Source organism: Myotis brandtii, unplaced genomic scaffold, assembly GCF_000412655.1.
Source record: "Myotis brandtii unplaced genomic scaffold, ASM41265v1 scaffold103, whole genome shotgun sequence".
Lineage (NCBI taxonomy): Eukaryota > Metazoa > Chordata > Mammalia > Chiroptera > Vespertilionidae > Myotis > Myotis brandtii.
In genome coordinates this window covers 5,386,990-5,410,320 of record NW_005353460.1, presented here as the reverse complement: position 1 = coordinate 5,410,320, position 23,331 = coordinate 5,386,990, and the positions used below count along the sequence as shown (strand labels likewise).

Genomic DNA, 23,331 nt, shown 5'->3' with positions numbered 1-23,331 from the left:
GTGGTCAGTGCGCTCTCACAGGGGGGAGCTCTGCTCAGCCACAAGCCAGGCTGATGGCTGCCAGCACAGCAGTGATGGCGGGAGCCTCTCCCGCCTCCTCAGCGGCACTAAGGATGTCAGACTGCAGCTTAGGCCTGGTCCCCACTGGCAAGTGGACATCCCCCGAGGGCTCCTGAGCTGCCAGAGGGATGTCTGACTGCCAGCTTAGACCCGATCCCCCAGGGAGTGGGCCTAAGCCAGCAGGTGGACATCCCCCGAGGGGTCCCAGACTGCGAGAGGGCACAGGCCGGGCTAAGGGATCCCCCCCGAGTGCACAAATTTTTGTGCACCAGGCCTCTAGTAATAAGATAAATGGACAAAATCAAGAAGCTTCTCTTAGAAGGTGACACCGCCTCCCCCCCACTCCCCCCCACCAAGTCAGCTTCCTGACTGGGAGGATGGGAGAGCATTTATATTCATAACTACTTCAGCATTAATTAAAGAAGAAGGAAAAGTGAAATGATAAAGAAGCAAAGACAACAGAACTGGGAAGGACCTCCAAGAAGATCTAAGCCCTCATTTTACAGGGTGAAGGTTTGGGGGTACCCAGAGGGGGGGTGACTTGCCCAGGGTCACCCCGTTCAGTTAATAAGTGGTGGGTGTGGCTCCTGACTCCCAAGTCCACCGTCTTTCCACCAGCCTATGAGACTCTGAAGATTGAGGAGGCAAAAGACTTTCCCGCCGCTATGGGCTCCTTACTGTCACATAAAAACTGTTCCAACGATTCACGTCTATGAACAGATGCTCATTGTTATGCTCTTTTTGTTGCTGTGTTGTTGTTAGCACTGTATTTTCCAAAAACACTTTAGTGTTGTTTAAAGCAACCTGTTGCCTGGAGGAATGATGTTCTAAAACCAGGTCACAGCTCATCTTCGTTCGGTCTTAGGGAGACACTTAACTCTGGTGACTGTGTCCTCTGATCCCCCTCGGATCTGCCGGTGCACCGGCAGACTGCTTTCCCCGGGACCTCTAGAACGGGCACCTCTCTCTATGATCACTCTTCTTGGAGGTGGTCCTCCAAGAAGACTTGACCATGGTCCTCCCACATTTCCTTGCTTTGAGTTCTGCTTTGCGTGCTCATCCCTCTTCCCCCAACACACACACTTAGTCTAACGCACAGCTTCAGAGGGTGTGTGCTGCCTGTTTGCCTGTTAAAGCCTTTCACCATCTTTTTTGGTAAAAAAGGCATTTCGTTTCTCCCTTAACCCCAGTCCCTCCACTTTATCTTCTCCTCTCCCTCTCCCTCTCCCTCTCCCTTTCCCTCTCCCTTTCCCTGCGTAGTCTTTGTCTCATTTTCCCTTGGGACTAGACAAGCAATTCCACGGGCAGGGGCTGGGAGAGGCAGCACCAGAGAGAGAGCACATGCAGGGGACTGGGACAGGCAGGGATGGGAGCCCTTGCGTATTTCCTCCAAGGGGAACCCGGGCTGGGAAAGCGCTCCAGGAGGGAACGCTGCTCTTGGCTCAGGATGCTGAGCCAGTGGCCAAACCTGTCACTCATTAGAATGAGAATCCAACAAATATTTACTTAACACTGAGAGGCACTGCACTCGGATCCAGAGACATGAATTCTGGTCCTGACTCCAAGCCGCATGATCTTAAGCAAAGCATTTAACCTCGCCCAATAAAAATACAGAGCGGGAGATCGGTAAGGGCCCTACATACAACTCACACGCCCCATGCTTCTAGGATCTCTGCGTTCATGAAACAGCCACACAAGGTAACCTATTAATGCCAGATGTTTGCTGCCCCAAAGATATGAAAGAGAGCCAAAGTTGAAGATGCACCATTGATTAGAGGACAGACCTTCACCCCTGGCGGCCACTTACGGAAGCAGAGCAGGTGTCCAGGTAAAGGTACCTAAAGCTATCAAGGGACTGGACAGGAGTCACCCCTGTGAGGAGGTGAGAGCTCTCTCCGCCCCAGCAAGTGGAATCGGGAGAGATTCATTTGGATGAGGCACCCAGCAGCAGCTTGAGACAAAGAAATGTTTCTTTGGAACCTACAGCGTGACCTTGTGCTCTCGTTGTTTCTTGATCTCATTTCCTCTCCTTCTTCCAGGCTCTCAGACCTGCTGCTCCCTCCTCACCCTCATGTCAATACTTCAGCAACATTCTGACAAACTCACTCCCACCAACGTATGAATAATTGATAAGACTCGATAGATGAAAGTTCCCGTGATTACTTACGGTTTTATTGAAGACAACACTTCATTGTTTATTCTCAGCTGGGAGAGTAAGGAAATAATTGAAGAATTTCAAACTTCAGCAAGTATGTTTGAGAGACGTGCTTTTTTTTGTTTTGACACCTTTTGGTATATTTTGGCTTTGCTTTCCATGATCACCACCTTGTCCCCCAAAAAAGCATACCACAAACACAGTCGCCTTTTCTGTTAACACATAGAGCTAGCCTGCAGAGTGAAAGCCAATATACGTATTTAATGGATTCTTGCTAGCAGGAGAGGCTATTAGAATGGTTGTGTTTTATTCCCTCTTGCATCCCACATGCTAAAACCATTCCTAGGATACAGGAGATCCTCAGTAAATATTTATTGAATGAATAAACCCACGTCATCATGTGGTGAGAGCATTGGGAAGATAAATAAGATACAGTCCCTATTTCTGGGAGCAGACACAAACACACAGAGCATGATTAAGCAATATAAGGAATGTCACGTGGCCATACACAATTATCCTTTTCACCGAAGCCAGAGATATAAAAAGGAGGGGTTCCTCCTTGTAATTTGTGTGACCAAAAGAAATGGTTTCTTTGCAATGAGTAGTAAAGAACTTAAGGAAAGGTGTACAGGTCTAAATATAGAAATAGACTCCAGTGGATCTAGAAATATTCACAAATATGAGAGTTCCTAGGGTTATTACATAGATTTATTATAGATCTATGACCGATGTCTACGGCTCAGTATACACTCTCAAACTCCTGCAGCCTACACAGTGGGGATGAGGCCAGGTTCTCCTCCCAATCCGATTTTTTTTTATGTAACTGTCACTGTGCATGGAGGAGCATGCATGGGTGAACCAAGAGGGTTTGTGCTCCCTGCCCTTGCTAACCAGTGAGATGATTTCCCTGGAGAAAAAATGATAAGAATCAATCTTTTCATAGTAAATAGAATAGTAAGTTAGGGCAAAAACCCATTAGATGCATGCACACTAATTGGATGCTAACGCACACCGAAGTTGATGATTATTTTTGTGATTGGCAAATTGCATTTCGGGCTTTGCAGAGACCAAATGTAGTGATATTGGAGAGTGGGTTTGATGCTCTCTGCACTTAGAAATCACTCTGTTTCTGAGTCCCAGCTGGAGGAAAGGCTACAGTGTTGAAGATATGATAGTGTCCAGGTGTGTGTGTGCGCCTCGTGGGCCTACGCCTTTTAAATCGGGGATTTATTTCAGGGTTTAGGCAAATCTATGTCAGAACCTCTGGTTCTCCATCTGAAAATTGCAATAATCAAACGTGGCAAAAATACTAGTGACAAATAAATACAAATTGCTAAGGGAATGAATGACACTGATTCCTCACCATCTGGCTCCTGGCTCTCACTGGTTTCTGGGGCAGTGGAAGGGTTTTCTGCTCCTAAGTTACATAGAAAGTGAAGTGATTTCAAAACCCAGAACACCAGCAGTTGCAATGACCACTTTCTCCTAAAGTTTTCAGTTTTCCACTTCTTTCCTTTTTTCTTTTCTCTCTCTTCCTCTCTCTCCTTTTATTTGCCCTCTTTATTAAAAATGTCTCAATTTTCAGGTGGATAATAGTCACAAAAAGCTCACACATGTTCCCAGACATTTGATATACATCTTTGTTTAATTGTAATGTACAAACATACTAAATATGCCCATATACACAAAATTACTAAAATATTTATATAAGTCTACAAGATAGATTGGACAAAAGTATCTATACACAGATACGATGATTATTAGTAGGCAGGATATAAAAATGTCAATCCAATACATTTCTGTGCCAAGTATTTTAACAATTCTCTGAGTGACATTCAGTGCATCTGGTAATATTTCCCCTGCTTTTATATCTTCCTACCAAGCTCATAATGATTCAAAAGGAATAGCACGATAAATGACCAAAGCATAAACATTATGAGATTCCTGGATATGATTTCTTTAGCAATCTACAGATTTTATAGAATTATTCATCGAAGCCACATCCTAAAGGTTACCCTAAAGGTCCCTATACAGGACACTTTGTAATTCTAACATTCTCAGCACCATGGTTCCACCATCCTAGCTTGAATAACTCCTCAGCGATAAAGTTTTCATTCAGTTTAACCCGAGCGTAAGCTTACCTGAGGGAGTGACACCCAGGACGGCGAGCACCAGGATGAAACCTGCCGGGGTCATGATGTCACGTTAGAAGGAAAATTTCTTCCTTTTCAATCACACAGCGTTTCCACCGGGAGAGGGGGTTTTGGAAGGGACGTGCAGTGGTTCCGAGCCTGACCCAAGGGGAGCACAGACACCTGAAGTGGGAGACAGCAGCCTCTGTCCATCTCACATCAGGGTAATGTTCGTGAAGCACACTTCATTGATTTCCCGTCAGCTGTCAGGTCCTGCGAGGCTACAACGGATCTCTGGGTCCTAACTCCTGACTTATTAATTTACTCTCCTGCTCAGAGACACAGGGCAGTGGAGAAAGGATGGGGCGAGACCACTTCCGAATAGTCTGCTGGAGATCTGTGTAAAGGAGAAACGCTGCATTTGATAAGCTGCGTCCTGGGAGCTGGTGAAAAGTTTCTCCTATGTGCTATTCCTCTGTTGTCTCAGAGCTTAAGAATAGGAATGAATCCGAGGGGGTCAAACAAGTCCTGCGGATGCCAAGCCCAGCGTGGTGGCCGTGGCTAGCAAATACTGTACTGCACACTCGAAAGTTGCTCACAGAGTAAATCCTCAAAGTTCTCATCACAAGAGGAAAAGTTTGTGACTGCGCTGATGGATGTTAACTAGACTAATTGTGGCGATCATTTTGCAATATATACAAGTATCAAATCGTTATGTTGTACACCCCAAACTAAGGTTAGAAACAAAATTCAACTGAGCACATTTTAAAGATCTTATTGGCTTTATTCAATGATTCAAAAATCAGGCAGCATCCAACGTGGCACAGAGAGGAGCTCTGAGACGCGGTATGAAATGAAATGCTCTGAAAGGCAGAGGGAGCCGGCACAGGGACGCGGTCCTAGCAGAAGTGATGTGACAAGGTCACCTTCGTTTAGGGGATGGCAGGGCTTTCTCAGGCAGGTTACTTAACGAGTGCCGATCAGGGGGCTCCGGATGGATGAGTTTAATATTCCATTTCTGGGGGAGCTGACACTGTAATGAAGTTAAATCTCCATTTGGGGCTTAGCATAAGTGACTCCATTTTGGGCCCGTTGTCTTGTTTGTTTAACACTAATATAATGTTGTATGTCAATTCTATCTCAGTTAAAAAATAATGAGCGTGTGCTTTCGCTCCCTTGTTTCATGGTTTTCAAGCATCTTCGTGTCAAAGCATCCTCTGTGGTTCCCATCCTACAGGGTCCGACTTACCCTTCCTGCAGGAGACAGTGCAGGGAGCTCAGTTTTGTGTTGTTTCCCTTCTGGGACTTGGGGACTGATGTGGCCACTTTTACTCTATGGATGTCTACATGTATGTATTTGTTTGCTTTTAATGCCACTTTTAATTTTGTCCCTCCTCTTCACAGTTGATCTGATTCTCGTCCAGTTCAGTGCTGTCTGTACCCAGAAGACCCCTAATCAATGCAAATCTAATGAATGAGCGACTGAAAGCTAGGGCCAGACAGAGGAGAGGCCCGGGTGGGAGCAGTCGCCCGGATGGAGACTGAAGGTGGGAGCAATGTACTCCCGGGCTCTGATGACCTCCACTTTAGTCACACCGCTTCAACCCAGCTTTACAATGTCTCCATGATCTCTCATCAAGCCCCCACTCTGTGCCATTAGCACCTTCCAAACACCAGGTGATGCTCAGTAAGGTACCAACAGGTAATGACAATGGCCTGGACTAGGAGGCAGGACTCTGTCCCCTCCTTGTGCCGACCTCTCCACCCTCCTCTCCCAGAGAACCTGGGACAGCACCTGGCTGCTGCCCTGCCTGTCTCCCTTATGGACCAGGGGCTCCCGAGGACAGGGCTTTGTCCTCTCATCTCTGTATCCCTGTATCACATACAAATGCCTAAGGCGGCTGTTTGAATGAAAGGAGGAGGGAAACAATCACATTTATTTCCCATCCATCTGAATTGTGTTTCAGGCCTGCTGGGAATTTACAACCGTCTCAGGAATAAATTAGTCACTAACACAGGGGTGCAGGAAGTATCACCTTCACTTGCAATAAGTCAATTAAAATCAAGCTTGCCATTCCACTGAGCTGGCAGGAAATCCAGTCTCAGTCATTACAGGAGTCCATCCCCTTGCCTAAGATAGAAAAAAAAACACCAAACCGTGGGAAGGCTTTTGTGGCCCCTCAAATACAGGGTAGGCCTCCAGTCCATCTTGACCACAGCGCTGGGTCAGGGGCCACCCTACAGGGGCCCTTGAAGTGCAGTTTTGCTCCCCTTTGCCTGGTCAAATGCCTCACACTCTGCCAGGACTGGGAGTCTGGTGATAGGATCCCTCTCTCTGAGCCTCACACAGCTGCTGTCTCTGGAGGAGGCCACCTCCAAAGGGTGAGCCTGGCTGCTGAAGGAGTCAGCCAGCCCTGGGAATTCCTTGCCTATCTCTCTTTACAGCCACAAAACAGAGGATTAGCCCTGGCCGGGTGGCTCAGTTGATTGGAGTGCTGTCCTGTACACCAAGAGGTTGCGAGTTCGATTCCCAGTCAGGGCACACACCTAGATTGCGGTTCAATCCTGGTCAGAGCAAGTATGGGAGGCAACTAATCCACCCCCCTCTTTCTCTCTCTCAAATCAATAAAAACATAACCTCGAGTGAGGATTAAAAAAATGAGAGAAATAAGAAGATCAAGTTGATTCCCCAGGTCCCTTTCAATACTGAACGATACAACCTGTGTGTGTGACAGAATCAAGATTCAGAATAATCTTGAAAGGCTGGAATGTTAGGCCCATACTCAGAAGATAGAATAGCTTAAAGTGAGCATATTTGTGCAACTTGGAACAAAATATATCTTTCTTATTTATGATTTTATTTCTGAGCAAACAAAATTAGAAAAAACTAAATCATATTGGGGTATCCACTTAACTAATTGCCTTTATTACAAAAACAAAACAACAAAAAACAACAACTCTACTCTGAGTATCCTGGTCACCATAAGAATGGCATGGAGAGCAGCCGCTCTGCCCTGCCAGAGCCTCTGGGAACACCGTCCTCATTTAAGGCAACACGCTTTAAGGAAGTTAAAGATGCTCATTCAGAGGGAGTCAGGAAACCCAGGGTCTAGAAAGGAGGCTTTATGAGAAATGATTAAAGAGCAAGGAGTTTGGATTAGAAAAAAGAAGTTTTAGGGACTTTGCCTATTTGCTATGAAACATTTGCATGCGACAATTAACCCCTCCACATCAACACCATTTCATTTTATTTAAAAAAAAATCACTATTATTGAAAGTATTACAAGTCCCCCTTTCCCCCCATTGACCCCTTCTAGCCCACCCCTGCTCCCTGCCACAGGCCTTCACCACCCTATCATCTGTGTCCATGGGTTTGCATGTATAGCATACAAGGTCTTTGGTTGGCTATATGCATCCATGTCTCTGGATCTATTTTGTTCCTCAGTTTATTTTGTTCATTAGATTCCACATATGAGTGAGGTCATGTGATACTTTCAACACCATTTTACAAGCGAGGAAACTGAACACAGGAGGTGGAGTCATTGTCCGATGTCACACAGCTACATGGGAGAATCAGGGCCTGAGTCGTGTGCCATGCTCTTAATAAGTTACCCCATTAACCAGAGTGTATTTATTCATAGAAAAATGCTAGTGGAGAGAACACACACCCTGCCTTCTGAAGGCTCATCGACTCCATCTCTCCTCAGTCATCCATCAGGGATTTATGAACTCCCTTCTCTGGGCCCTTCCGTATGTCTGACCTCGGTCATTCTTGCTGCAGCCTGTTTGCCTCCATGTCCAGCCGGCACCACTAGAGTTTCAGATGCTCCTATCTTCCTCTCCCCACCAGTGGGTATGTTTTGTGGGAGGAATCAGTGTTCACAGGAGTCAGAGGTCTGGCATTTCAGTGCCCGAATTTGAAAGTCTTGCTGCCCTCCAAAATCATCTCCTACCCTTTGATGGCTAACATTTCACACTGAAGATGATTCTTAATTTGGTTTAAACGTTATTTTAATCAGTTAATTTAAATTAATTGTAATGAATTCATTCTTTAATTTGATTTAAAACTTATTAAATCCAAAGACCCTGGGAGAGGGAGCACTTTAATCCAAAGTCTCTCAATCCTTTTCCTTCCTCTGCACGGTTCACACGGATGACATCCTCCCAAGAGTCACGTTTCTCATTATCCATAGAGAGATGGCAATCATGGCTTCTAAATAAGTGCCAAAGTCTCTCCTGAGACCCAACCAGGAAAGCCCAGGGACTCCTGGGAGTGCTTTGCAGTTTCCCCAGGTTTGGCATGAACAGAGACAAGACCTGTGATGCTGAAGGTGCAGTTCTAGACTTGGGAGCCCCCTGGTGGATCGGTGATCATACTGCAGGCTTAATGCTGATGGGCTCCTTTTCAAAGGATATATGCTTTATTTTTATGTAGTCCCATTTGTTTATTTTCTCCTTTGTTTACCTTGCCCTAGGAGATGTATTGGCAAACACATTGCTACGAGAGGTGTCTGAGATTTTGCTGCCTAGGGTTTCTTCTAGGATTTTTTTTTTATGGTTTCAGGACTTATATTTAAGTCTTTTATCCATTTTGAGTTTATTCTTGTGTATGGTGTAAGTTGGTCTAGTTTCATTTTTTTTAATGTTTTCTGCACAGCAAAAGAAACCATGAACAAAGTGAACAGGGAGCTCACTGCATGGGAGAACAGATTTGCCAATGATATATCTGATAAAAGGTTAATTTCCAAAATATATAAACAACTCATACAACTTAACAAAATAAAGACAAACAATCCAATTAAAAAATGAGCAAAGGACCTAAATAGACACTTTTCCAAAGTGTATACAGATGGCCAACAGACATATGAAAAAATTCTCAAAGTCACTAGTCATCAGAGAGATGCAAGTTAAAATGACAATGAGGTATCACCTCACACCTGTCCATCTCCAAATCAAAAACAACAAGTGCTGGCGAGGATGTGGAGAAAAGGGAGCCCTAGTTCACTGCTAGTGGGAATGCAGACTGGTGCAGCCACTGTGGACAACAGTATGGAGTTTCCTCAAAAAATTAAAAATGGAACTCCCATTTGACCCAGTGATCTCACTTGTAGGACTATATCCCAAGAATCCCAAAAAATCAATCAGAAAGAATATATGCACCCCTATGTTCATAGCAGTTCAATTTACAATAGCAAGACCTGGAAACAGCCCAAGTGCCTGTCAGTAGATGAGTGGATAAAAAAGTTGTGGTTGTCCTAGCTGGTTTGGCTTGGTGGATAGAGTGTCGGCCTGTGGACTGAAAGGTCCCAGGTTCGATATCGGTCAAGGGCACATGCCAGGATTGCAGGCTTGGTCCCCAGTAAGGGGCATGCAGGAGGCAGCCCATCAATGATTCTCTCTCATCACTGATGTTTCTATCTCTCTCTCCCTCTCCTTTCCTCTCTGAAATCAATAAAAAAAAATGTATTTTTTAAAAGCTGTGGTACATTTATACCATGGAATACTATGCAGCTGTAAAAAAAGGATCTCTTACCCTTTGAGACAGCAGGAAGGAGCCTGGAGAATATTATGCTAAGCAAAATAAGCCAGTCAGAGAAAGACAAGTATCACATGATCTCACTCATATGTGGAATCTAATGAACAAAATAAACTGATGAACAAAATAGATCCAGAGACAGAAGCCTGAAACAGACTAAAACATGGAATCTCAAAAGGTGGTGGTGGGGAGGGGAGGAGATTAACCAAAGAACTTGAATGCATTTATGCATAACCATGGACACAGACAATAGTGTGTGAAAGCCAGGGGTCGGGGGTGGTGCGGCGTGGAGGGGCCAATGGGGGGAAAAAAGGAACACCTGTAATACTTTCCAACAATAAAGATACATTTTTTAAAAGGCATGTATGCGTTTGATATTACTCATTCCTTAAATTTTAAATAAAAGCAGCCTGCCTAAATTCAAAACTAAGCTCTAGAAGCCAGTGGGGTGGTTGACCTAAAAGCTCCACCCAGCCACGCACAGGGGTCACGGAAGGAAGTGCAAGGCCACAGTAGCTCCAGACTCAGCCTGGAGACCTTATTAGGTGAATGAGTGATGCCCACGACTGCACCGACTGCTCCAGAATCAGGCAAGCCACGGAGCGGGAAGCGCCCACCTTGGGGAACCCTGGCGTTTACTGCAGGAACGAGAGCTTGGACAGAGAGAAGTCGTCTCTAAACTTACCAGAGCAGCATTTCCCAAACTACCTGTGCTTCCCAATCATCGAGGGGAGCTTTTGAGAAGCACAAATTCCTGGATGGTTTCCCCAGGAATTCGGGTTCCGTGGGTCTGGAACGGGGCCCGTGTGGTTTTGAAGGGAGGTCAAGTTTATAGCCCACAGACCACTGGCGGGTATCCTCTTCCAAGTCAAGCCACAAGGACTGGGAGAAAACACTAATGACAGTGGAGCAAACCACATTAAACCACTGCAAACAACGAGGAGAGGCCACAAGGGTGCCAAGGACCACAGGGCCCAAAGCCCCAGAAGGCCCTAAGACCACACTGTCCTTAGGAAGACATCTGTGATCCTGGGAGGGAGGGGGTCATGCACCCCTGCATGCAGACTCCTGGTTGGGGAAAGGTTGCTCATTGTTCCTCTGTTGAAAAATATGATTAAAGAAGACAAGTTAGGTGACCCAAACAAACTTGATTTAACACTTCATGAAGTGGACCGTCTCCTTTCTGAGGACTGAAAATGGGGTGGATGCAGGAGGCTTTTATAGGATAAAGAGTCAAGGACAAGAAAGAGACCGGTAGGACATATCTGATTGGCTGGGGCCACACAGCGACCTTTGGCGTGAGAAGACCCAGAGCTGGCTTGGCATATAGGGATCGGCTGACTGAATAGTCTATGTTTCTGGTCAAGCAGAGCCTTTCTAGGGACACAAATGTCACCTAAGTTTTTGTTTTGCAGACATGGCACGCCAGGCAGGAGTGTTGGGCCTAGAAATGTATTTCAATGCTTCTAATTTCATTCTTCACCTGTTCTTTTTCTTTTCCTTCATCCAATGTGAATGACACAAACTCCCTTCACTGTTGTCATCATCGCCACCATTTTTTCAGTACTTTTTTCCTGGCCAGGGTAACTGTTGAGCCATTCCTGCTCAGGTTTGCCAGGCCTGAGGCTTGAGTTTCCAGCCCTGACCTTTCAGAGGCATTTTATTTTATTCTGGACGCTACGTGTTCGGCAAGGGTGCTTGTTTAGTGCCACACAGTAAGCGGTCGGACAGCCAGGCGTACTTACGCTGGCATCGAAAAAAGAAGAGGCTTACGTTACAGGGTCAATCTCTATAATGAAAGGAGCATCGTCTTAGCCCTGCCTGGCGGGGTGCTGGCCAAGCAGGCTGCTGCCGAGATGGGCTCCTGGGCCCAGGTGAGTGGTCCCAGGTGAGTGACCCCAGGTGAGTGACCCCACGTGAGTGATCCCAGGTGTCCACGGCAGATGCACTAAGGGACCACCGGAAGCTGAAGTGAGAGAGCGCTGGGGTCAAAGCAGTTGAGGCCAAATCAGTGAACAGGAGCAAAGGGAATCCCTGGGCAAGGAATAGGGGCTGCATCTGAATTTCTTAGGAGCTGGAGGAACTTAGGAGCAGAGCAGGTGGCACCGGGAGAAGATGAAGGGGAGCAAGAAAGGGGAGCCCTGGATTTCAACTGTGGGCGAGACAGCTTGGGACTACAGCTCAAGCGCCTGTTTTATTGAGGACCAGACAGGTGGGAGTGTGGGCGAGTTGTCCTAAGTAACAGCCAGCACTGTGCAGCGGGTGGATGGCAGGTAACTAACTGGTCGTTATTCTCTATGAAAGGATGGCGGTGTGTTGGGAAGAACACTGGCCTGCGAGTCAGGAACCCTAAGTAATGGTGTGACCTTGGACAAATAACTTTTGTGGCGTCAGATTCCTTATCTGTCAGTAGAGTTGGATTAAATCAGTTCTCAATGTTCCCTTGGGGAGCTAAATAGTTAAAAATACTAATAATGCCTGGGTATTACCGATTTTAATTGGTCTACTGTGAGGTCTGGGGATCATATATATTTTTAAGCTCTCCAGCTAGTTCTAATCTGTAGGCAGAATGTAAATCACAGACTAGATGGACTGTACATTTCCACTGGGTTTGGGAATTCTGTGAGTCTCTGTTGTAACTAGGGTGACCAACCACCCCAGCTGACCCAGGGCTGACCAGATTTACAACTGAAAGTCCCCTGACCCAGAAAACCCTTCATGGTGGGGCCACATTCCACATCCCTCCCCCTTCTGACATCAGTCCAAAAAGAAAGAAGAGAGACATGCTCAGAGTGCCCTGGGTGTGTGCTCATGTGTGTGGATTTTGCGTGTAACTTCACCTGCTACATACAAGTAACTGCCATGTTATAGTTAAGTACACATTTGGGTAAAACCTACCCTGCACAGATTTCTAAAGATTATCTATCACCCATCCTAGTGGTTTCCTGTTCTCCAGCCTGATGCTTTGAGAAAGCGTGTTGTTATTGTTTTTCTCTTTCTGATTCTAGTAAAAAATGAAGAAAACTTAAGAACAGAACAGTTTTAAAAGACGTTCGTTCATTCGCAAGTATCTATTCAACCTCCACCCATTGATTTTTCTCGTTCTCCATCACACATCCAATCTACCACCAAGTCCCATTTTCTCTATCTTCAAAACATATCCAGAATCTCAAAACCTATCCCTTCGAACTGCCCCCACTTCTATCATCCTGGTGCAGTGTCAGACAAAATCAAGTCACCACAGTCACTGTGGCAAGATAAGACTCAGGGATGTGACACAGGGGTGAGAGCGTGCTCTCCTGGGCAAGGAAGTGTGCCCTTGACCCAGGGTGAAGGCCCACCCCCTAGCCTGTGTGCGTCTGCTCACTGCCACCACACGTCCTGTGGCTCTTTGGCTGCTCTGGCCTTGCAGAAACACTGGGTAGTCTTATAAATCCAAGAACCGATCCAGAGAACATTTAATTAAGGGGCTCCCAGGTTCCCTTCTTTCTACATCACAGTGACCTCAAAGCAGACACTAAAGCTCTTAGATTAAATTCGGAAAGTTTTGTTAAACGTACTCCTTGATCTCACCAACTCGGCAATCCTATGTGAATCCTCCAGGCAGAACATGTCCTGGTCACAAAGATATTGCATGTTGGTACTTTCCTTTTTTTAAAATATCAGATAGCTTCTATTCCTACCCGACCCAGTGGGGTCATGGAGTGGATGTTTTTCTCCCTAGTCCAGTGGTTCTCAACCTTCCTAATGCTGCACCCTTTAATACAGTTCCTCATGTTGTGGTGACCCCCAACCATAAAATTATTTTCGTTGCTACTTCATAACTGTCATTTTGCTGCTGTTATGAATCGTAATGTAAATATCTGATATGCAGGATGTATTTTCATTGTTACAAATTGAACATAATTAAAGCATAGTGATTAATCACAAAAACAATATGTAATTATATATGTGTTTTCCGATGGTCTTAGGCGACCTCTGTGAAAGGGTCGTTCGACCCCCAAAGGGGTCGCGACCCACAGGTTGAGAACCGCTGCCCTAGTCCCTTAACAGCAGGAGGGATGTTGGAAGATGTATGGGTTTTAGTGTTGGCCTTCATATCTGATCAGTTTAATCCAGTGTTTCTCGACTGGGAGCTTATGTCCCCCACAGGACATTTGGCAATGTCTGGAGACATTCTGGTTGTCCCACCAGGAAGAGGGGTGCTACTGGCATCCAATGGGTAGAGGCTGGGGATGCTACTAAACACCATACAGTGCACAGGAGAACCCCACAGCAGGGGTTATCCTGCCCACAGTGCCAATCAATGCGCTGAGGTTCAGTCCTGCCTCTAATCCAATGTATAGCAGGAGTCCAGTTCTCTGGAGGGATAAGGATGGGGGTAGGGTAAAGCGGAAAGAATGTTCTAGGTGTTCTAGGAAGTGGCAAAGAGAAGGCACCCATGGATCTTCCTTCCTGGGCTTACGATGATCAATAGCATTTAAGTAGGAATAGAAAGGTGTCTTCAAAAACACTCCCGTTCTAACAAACTGCAGAGACACAGCAGCAGTCTTGGACCACACAATTCTCTTCTAGAGTCCCAGGTTGAGCCTCCATCCATCTGAAAAACATCCCAGTTACCCAACACCCCTTCCCTGGGTGGAAGGGCCTGGACTCGCCCTGGTCCCAGGCTGGCAGGACTGGCTCTCAAAGAGGAATTCATTTTTCTCAGGTGGAAATGCTTGACAGTTTCATTTTCACATTAAGCCTTTGCTGAGAAATCCCAATATCCACATATTCTGTGTATTTTAAACTCACTTGACTCTAATTGTTAATGTTGCCAATTCCCATGGAAAGAACATGTGAGATGACAAGTCAGCTCTTATCACTGCAAAATTTTACCATGGGACACAGATCATGAGAACAGGATGTATTTCAACAAGGGAGAACACTAAGAATACCACTTAGACATAATTATATTTCATCAAAGGCACAATAGAATTGAAGGGGAGGCGATGAGAGAGGCTTGTTCTCATCATGAAGCCCCCAGGAGGACTTCCCACAAAGGAATCATGACTAACTGCTACTGAGGAAGGAAGGCTCCATCCATCCATTTGTCCACCTACACTGATTTTCTTTCTTTTTTTTAAATCCTCACCAAGGACATGTTTTTTAATTGATATTTTTTAGAAAGAGAGGAAAAGAGAGAGAGAAACATTGATGTGAGAGAGAAACATCCATGGGCTGCCTCCCATACAATGCCCCAACCGGGACCGAACCCGCAACCTGGGTGTGTGCCCTGCCTGGGGAATCGAACCTGCCACCTTCTAACATACAATACAATGCTCCAACCAACTAAGCCACACAAGCCAGGGCTAAACTGATTTTCTGCTCTGCTCAGGAAAGGCAGTGTTTGGGCTGGAAGGATAAATAATGCATAGGATGACACTTGCCTGTGAAACCAGCTGTGTGCTTGCCATGAGAGCGTCTATCTTCTTGTATGGGAGTTCCACTCTCACTCTATCATGATCCTAATCCAACAATTGAGCCAGATTTCCCCCATTCACCTGGTGACTGGGGTAGACAGGGCATAAAAGGCTGAGAAATTCCATTTCAAACTGGAATGTAAAATGTAGATCAATTTTGTGCTCCAGGGGGCACCATCACATAGAATACACTTAGATCTGCGACGCCTGGCATTCGTGCTTTTCCTGTGCCAGATATCTGGGGACCAGGGACTTTTAGAGAAGTTGACTGTCTTTGGGAATTTGGGAGTGGATGTTCTCTGAGATTTTTTATTAAGGAAAGCATACAGATCTTAAATACATAACTCAATGAATTTCTGCATAGCTATACGCTCAGATAACCAGCCACCCGGATGGAGATATAGAACATCGTAGAAAGTTCCTGAGTGCTGCTTCCCAGACGATACCCTCTCCCATAACTGTTATTCTGATCTTATCACCACAAGTGGTGTCCTGAACTGTCTCAAACTTCATAAAAATGGGACTAAGGAGTACTTACTCTTTTTTGTGTGTGTCTGCTGCTTTGGCCCATGATTATGTCGGTAAGTCAACTATATTGATGCATTTAGCAAAAGTCTGATCTCTATTGCTGTGTAGCATTTTATTGAAGGAACACACTCCAATTTACTTATCCATTCTCTCGCTGATAGACATTTGAGTGGTCTGTAGTTTGGAGTTATGACTACAGCTGTTATGAACATTCTTGCACATGTCTTTTAGGTGTGCAGATTCCTCTTGCAATACATCTAGAAGTAGAATCTGACAGTATGGTTAGATTCTAAAAATGTTCCTAGATAAGACACACTAGTTTAAAGAGAGATCTATCTGCAGGCCACAGAAACTGGATTTTTAGTTGTGACTGGTCCCAGTCTGGAGAAGTCACACTGTTTTGTTCTAAAATCATACAACGAACAACACCAGCATCTGCATAATAAACAGATGAGACCATGAAGGGAGTTTGATGTACTTTGCTTCCTAAAGTTAATTGGTTCAAATTAATTGGTTAGAAGAGTATATGTGTGTGCATATTCATGGAGTTGCCTCTAGAAAGAATGTGTTTCCTTTGAAAATTACACCTGGGAGCCCAGGGGTAAGGAGCCGTGGGACCACATGGTTAGAGCCTTGAGGTCCTGCTGATTGTTACCCTGGAAACATGATGACATTGTGAAGGTAAAACCCACAAGCCTTGAGAGCTGATTGGCTGAGAAGTGTGAAGGAGAGGGCAAGGTGCAAAGATAACTCTGAGGTTCCCCATCTGGGTGAGAAGGAGAGTAGTTATGCTTTTAAGAGAAATAAGAAAATCAAGAGTAAGAAAAGCAGCATCACAAATTTACTTACAATCCTGTGCTGGTATGTAAATAAAATATATTCTCTTTATTTCTCCATAACCAATCTGAATTTTTGCTCTGGAAATGAATGACTGGAGATTTTAGTGAGAACTCACCCACTGGTGACAGGGAAAGTACACCTGAACTTTAAACTTGCATCTCAGCCGGGTAGCTCATTTGGTTAGAACATCATCCCCATACACCAAGGTTGTGGGTTCCATCCCCTGTCAGGGCACATGCAAGAATCAACCGATGAATGCATAAGTAAGTGGAACAATAAACTGATGTTTCTCTTTCCCTTCCTCTCTGTCTAAAATCAACTTTTTAAAAAGATTTTTTAAAAAAGAGTGGCATGTCAGTCTTTTCAGGATGATTTGATCTCTTGAGTAAATGCTCAGTTTCCATCCCCCACGCCCAGCTGCATTTTCTCCAAGAGGCATCAAACACTAGGAGAGACAAGGAAAGATTCTCTCCTAGAGCCTTCAGAGGAAGCACAGCCATTCTGACACCTTGATATGGGATGTTGGAACGAGCTGGATGGCCAGAGGTCTCAATCTTATTACGGAAGTAAAGTTGATTATAAAGTTTATAATCATATAAATTATAAATTTAAGTTTGCCTAAAGAAATAAGAGAAATGCTCATGTTAAGGAAGCCAGAGAAAAGCATGAAGCTGAGAGAGTGGCCACATCTCAGTTCTGGCTAATGACACTATTGGGAGACTTCTGTGAAGATGTTTTCCCCCCTGCTGAAAGAGAATCCTTTTCTGCCCGCTTCCCTCCTGGCTGCTTCCTGCTTTTAAATGCAGTGTGAAGCTGTGATACTTGGCGCAACTGCAGCCATCTTGTGGCTAGTAGCCAATGAGCATGAGGACAAAAAGTTTATGAGGCCAGTAATGACACCAATGGGAGATTGGTGTGGGCAGAAGCCAGACTCTAAAGGAGTGAGTGGATGGGAAATGTTAGTTTCTAGGATACCTCTCCACACACACACACACACACACACACACACACACACACACACACACTGAGGACGATTCTACATGGGAGTCAGGGTCAAAGCCAAATATGGGGGGAGCCAGAAGGTGTTAAATGAGTGTTCTTGCCCTCTGCGTGTTCCCTCTCGGGTTCTATCTTCCCAACCTCTTCTCCCATCACACAGATGATGTCTCACAGCAGACGGGGGCTGCCCCCGGCTTACAGAGCAACCAGCACTCTTTTTGTCAGGAAAAAGAAAGAAGGAATGACATCTGGAGAGTGTAGCAGGATCAAGGAGAGAATTTATTTTAGGGTGGGAAGACTTGAACATGTTTGTGGACTGAAGGGAAAATGAACCTAAAGATGGAAGAAACGATGGAGAAAAATGGAGGTGGTACAAAAGATTAAGAGAGGTAGAGATGCTCCCCTATTATACTTTTATTCATTCAACAAAACAATTGAGCAGCTACTGTATACCAGGCACTGTGCTAGGTGTGAAGATACACACCAGCAAATAAAACCAATATGGCATGCTTGTCTTCAGGAAGCTCATATTAATGCTGCCAAGGGAATAATAAATATAAGGGGTGCACGTTCCCATTGAGGAGCTGCAGAGAGTCTGCTCTGGAAATGAATGACTGGAGATTTTAGTGAAACACATCTATTGTATAAAGCTAGCATGATACTTCAAGTTGTACCAAGAATCACAACTGCCACATAACAGATCGATGGGGTCAGCTCTAGAAATAAAATCAGAACATTGCTCAGTAAATGTAGGATCAGAGTAAATAGTATCTCCTCCCCTCTCCCCTCCAACTCATGTCTGCCCAAAACCTCAGAATGTGGATATACTGTGGAGTCTTTGCAGATGTAATTAGTTAAGTTAAAATGAGGTCATACTGGATTAGAGTATGCCTAAATCCAATATTTGCGTCTTTATAAGAGGAGGCGAGATCACACAGAGAGATAGAGGAGAAACAGACTCAAAGAAGAAGACCATGTAAGGATGGAGGCAGAGATGGCCATGATGCAGCTATAAGCCAAGGAACCCTGAAGCCACCAGAAACTGGAAGAGACAGGGAAGGATTCTCTCCTAGAGCCTTCAGAGGAAGCAAAGCCCTACTCCCATCTTGATTTCTGACTTCTACCCTCCAGACTGTGGGAGAGTGCGTGTCTGTTGTTTTAAGGCCCCCCATTTATAATAATTTGTTACAGCAGCCACAGGAAACTCATATATGGGGCAAGGCGAGTTTGCACATTGTGAGGCCTGTGGTTCCTGTCCTGGAAGCTCAACTAGTTTGCTTCGTTATGCAGGTTCTACCCACTAAAGCTACCATATTGCTCCCGGCTGATTTTGGCACCTTATCCCTGAACAGAACTAGGACCCCACTCCCCTTTTTGTGGACTCCAGGCTGACTCATCCTCCTGAAAACTCTTTCTTTATTCAATACAATCAATGTGCTTTCATTAAATCTCCAGTCACCCTTTCCCAGAAGAGACTGTCTCTGGAGTGTCTCAGATGGGAACTTTTACTGTTAACACTTATTTATTTTTATTATATATATTTTTCAATTACAATTGACACATAGTATTATCATAGTTTCAGGTGCACAACATCGTGATTAGACATTTATATAACTTACAAAGTGATCATCCCTATTGGTCTAGTAACCACCTGTCACCATACATATTTGTTACCAGATTACTGACTAGATTCCCTATGCTGTACTTTATATGCCCATGGCTACTGGTTGCACTTAAATTCTTCTTTGTTCCAGTCAGAATTCTGGGAGTGTCCTGTCCACATCCTCTTGTAGTGGTTCCATGTGGTATAAGCAAATGATGGATGCCCTTTAGAAGAGGAGGGGTCCTAGAGAGAGAGTGTGTCTGGGCAGTGGTCAGGACAGGACAAGATGACTGAAGAATAAGAAGGTTGCCATCCCTCTTTCTTGCCTCTACTAGATGAATGTTGGTCAAGAGTCCTAGCTAAACTCATATGAAGTCAGTGGCTTTCGGTTTTTGAGTTCAGCAAAGATAGAATTCCAAGCCAAGAACTCTAGTGCAAGAGGAGGTTTATTTAGCATGAAAAGTGAAAGTACACTCGAAGAGAAGATTCAAGTGGGCTGCTCGAGAGCTGCCTTGGCCTTTTAGAGAGAAAGTGAGCCAGCTGGGCTGCTTGGACTCAGGAAACAAGTTACAGAGGCAAATGAAGGGCCTTTAGAGCTTAGGAGAAAAAAAACCAAAGATACACACCTGAAGAAGGAAGGCTCAGGAATGAGAGAGAGAGAGAGAGAGAGAGAGAGAGAGAGAGCGCACACGCGCGCGCGTGTGCTGCCGCTCCCCACTCTAGAATTGAGACTCTGGTTTATGTGTGGGGCAGCTCTGAGAAGGTGTTCAGGTCAGTTGCAATATATGTTAGGAACAGGCTTTTGGAGATGAGTTGAACTAGAAAGGACTCGGGCTTTGTTTTAATCTGCTTCTTTGGCATTTGGCATCACTGCCTTCTGTTTCGGTGGGGAAACGGCTCCTTTGTCTTTACTGCCTTCTGATGGAGACAGTGAGGGACTCCCTGTCCCTGCCAGGGCCTTGCTGGGCTCTGCCTGACTGGGACTGAAGCCTAAGCTCTGTGACTTAACTATAAACCAAGTATCAGAGCCCCCTCTCCCTCTTTTTATTTTATTATTATAATTATTAACATCCTTGTAATAGAAATAAAGTTTGTAATAGAAATAAAGCACTGGGCCCTTTGTCTTAAGGGCTTTTATCTGTTTTTCTAAAGGCCGGAATTTTAGGGGAGGTCTCAGGGGAGGATCTCAACAGAATATTCATCAGATTTCCAGGTGTGTCCTTTAATATGCTGATTCATCAAAATGGGTGTGTAGGGCCATGGGCCTGGTCTCCTCTGACTGGTCAGTGCTAGGGTAGGAGGGCATTGCATCTGGTTCTGATGCCAGCCATGGTGTCGCTTTATCTGGTGTTTCTGCTTTCCTGAGCCTAGAGCTGAAAGACAACTGAGGCCTCAATGTTACCTCTCATTTGATCAAAACTCTGTCTCTGTGGTCAACAGGCCCAAGGCTTTGTTCCTAAGAGTATTTAATGCTGATCAGAACCTCATTGTCCTGAGGGCTTAATGCTTTAGGGCAGGGGTCCTCAAACTACAGCCCGCGGGCCACATGCAAATACAAATATTGTATTTGTTCCCGTTTTGCTTTTTTACTTCAAAATAAGATATGTGCAGTGTGCATAGGAATTTGTTCATAGTTTTTTTTTAAACTATAGTCCAGCCCTCCAACGGTCTGAGGGACAGTGAACTGGCCCCCTGTTTAAAAAGTTTGAGGACCCCTGCTTTAGGAAGTGGTCATGCAAAGGAGAAGGAGGCAGGCGAGTCAGGGTGCTGCATGTGGCCAGTTTGAATCAGCTGTCTCATTTTCCCCATTCCACTAACCAAGGAATTTTCCTAGCTTCTTACTATCTCAACCTCATCATATCTATTCTTTTCTGTCTGATTCCTCTCACCACATTCTGTTGTCATTTGGATTTAAAAATAAATGCTGTCCCCAAAATGTTGGGGCAAACAACAATGATCTTGTCAGAATTACTCTGAGTCTCCAGAAGTTTTAAATTTCTTCTTGTACATGAGCTTGCAATGGCCTGTTTGTAAGAATAAGAACTTGACCTTCTATTCGTAACACACCACCAAGTGATAAGCACAAGTAGAGCACAGGTGCAAATATCAGGACAGACAGTAAATAAGCTGAAAGAAGCTTGAGCTATCTCTTTCCCTGGCTGCATTCCACCCCTTGTCAGAGCACCCACTTGCTGCCAAAGCTTTCCCTAGCAAGAGGTGTGCACCTTGATGGACAGGGTCTTTCTGGTCAACCTGCAGTCAGTTATTCATGTCTGTGTTGATTGAAGTGGTACAGATTTTGCTATCCCAAAATATGTCTCTTTGGCATTATTTTGAGCTAAAGGCAATCAAAGTCCAGCAGATTCAGGAAAGCTCTTTACCTCCCCCCCGCAACAAATGCCTAAATTTACCTTGAAAAGAGGGCCTGTATCAGGAAGAGAGTCACTGCCAGAGATAATCTTTTTATCTAAGGAGCTTATCTGTATAACAGGGCAATCTTAAACATCTCCCTTGCCTCCCTGAGAAGGGCCTTCCTCCCCTCAAGACCCCTAGGCCCTTAATCCTTTCCTTAGCTCTAGATGGTATACAAGTTTCAATTACCTGGCTGCCTTTTATGTCTTATGTTTTTTATTTTTATTTTTAAAATATGTATTATTGATTTCAGAGAGGAAGGGAGAGAGAGACAGAAACTTCAGTGATGAGAGAGAACAATTAATCAGCTGCCTCCTGCATACCCGCCACTGAGAATTGAGCCCACAACCCCGGCATGTGCCCTGACCAGGAATCGAACCTCAACCTCCTGGTTCATTGGTCGACACTCAACCACTGAGCCACGCTGGCCGGGCTGTCTCAGTTTTTCAGCATGTAACACTATTACATTAGAATCTTTTGTTAACTGTACCTATAAAATTATGTTTGTTTTTCTCCTGTTCATCTGTCTGATGTCAATTTAATTATTAGACCGGCCAAAGAATCTAGAAGGGAATAACGGAAAATGTTTTCTCCCACATGGCCTTCCTTCTTTAGGTTGCCAGTTCCAGGGGTAAAAACTACCTGATAAAAACATCCCAGCACAGTGCTTTGCCCACAGCAAACACTCAGTAAACGCCTTAAGTTGAACAAGAGCTACTTCCATTGTAATTAGTTTTTGGTATTTAGCTCTTAATACCATTACATTAGAACCTTTCGTTAACTGCTGACACATGGGATATGTTCAAAACAAACTTCTTTTTCTCCCTTTTTCCTCTTAAATGTGTTCATTGAAGGCAAGTGTCCTTGGTCTTGTATGGAACATTGGGCAGACCCCTGACTTCTGGGCTCACTCTTAGACAAAAGTCAGCTCTGTGGTCACTCTAGGTTCTCAGAAATGAGAACGCCCAGCCTAGATGTCAATCAGATGCTTTAGCCTTCACACAAAGGATTTCATCTCTCACTCCCACCTCCATGCTGAAGTGGATATGCACACTCACCATCAGAGAAGGGAAGGGGGTGGAGGAGAGGTAAGGCTACTGGGCTGCCCTACTTGCCTGGTGATGGCTTAGCTGAGTGCAGAGCTGCGCTCCACTGCTGAGGAGGCCAAGGCTAGAGGAAGGGGACAGCCACTGACAGGGGTGATCCGTCTGGCCTCGAAAAGGCAGCCCTGTGTCTGGCTGCATGTAATTAGGGCTGAATCACAGTGCCAGCGCCCCCCTGGTTGGCCCCCAACACAGAGCAGATGGTGGCAGAGAAGAGCAGCAGGGAGAGACTCCTTCCTCCTCTCCGTCTCCAGCAGGTCCTGCCACAGCACCAGCTGTCTCGGAGCCCTTACTGCAAGGCCTGGGGCTGGAGGGGGAGAGTGAGCCATTTGCCTGGGGCACACAGTCTAAGGCGACCTGAGCAGTCAAGATAAGTCATCTTTTAATGCAATATTTTTTTAAAAAAATCAAAATTAATGGGGGGAAAAATCTATGATGAACAATATGCTAATTTTTTGCTTTGCCTCCAGCTCTGATTATGGTTCACAGAGCTTAGTG

General features: G+C 45.1%; 1 protein-coding gene and 1 long non-coding RNA gene across 2 annotated transcripts in view; both read right to left on the bottom strand.

Moving 5' to 3' along the window:
- Positions 1–4,741, bottom strand: part of CHRNB3 (cholinergic receptor, nicotinic, beta 3 (neuronal)) — a 26,679-nt gene extending 21,938 nt beyond the window's left edge. The window contains exon 1 of the mRNA XM_005856482.2: positions 4,357–4,741. Within this exon, the coding sequence (XP_005856544.1) occupies positions 4,357–4,411 (55 nt within the window). The 5' untranslated portion in view covers positions 4,412–4,741. The remainder of the gene's footprint in view (positions 1–4,356) is intronic.
- Positions 4,742–15,236: 10,495 nt separating this feature from the next.
- Positions 15,237–22,925, bottom strand: LOC106725446. The gene is made up of 3 exons (XR_001361337.1): positions 22,789–22,925; positions 15,887–16,146; positions 15,237–15,436 (listed from the first exon to the last, which is right to left on the bottom strand). It is a non-coding gene; the product is annotated as an uncharacterized LOC106725446 (long non-coding RNA).
- Positions 22,926–23,331: the final 406 nt, after the last annotated feature.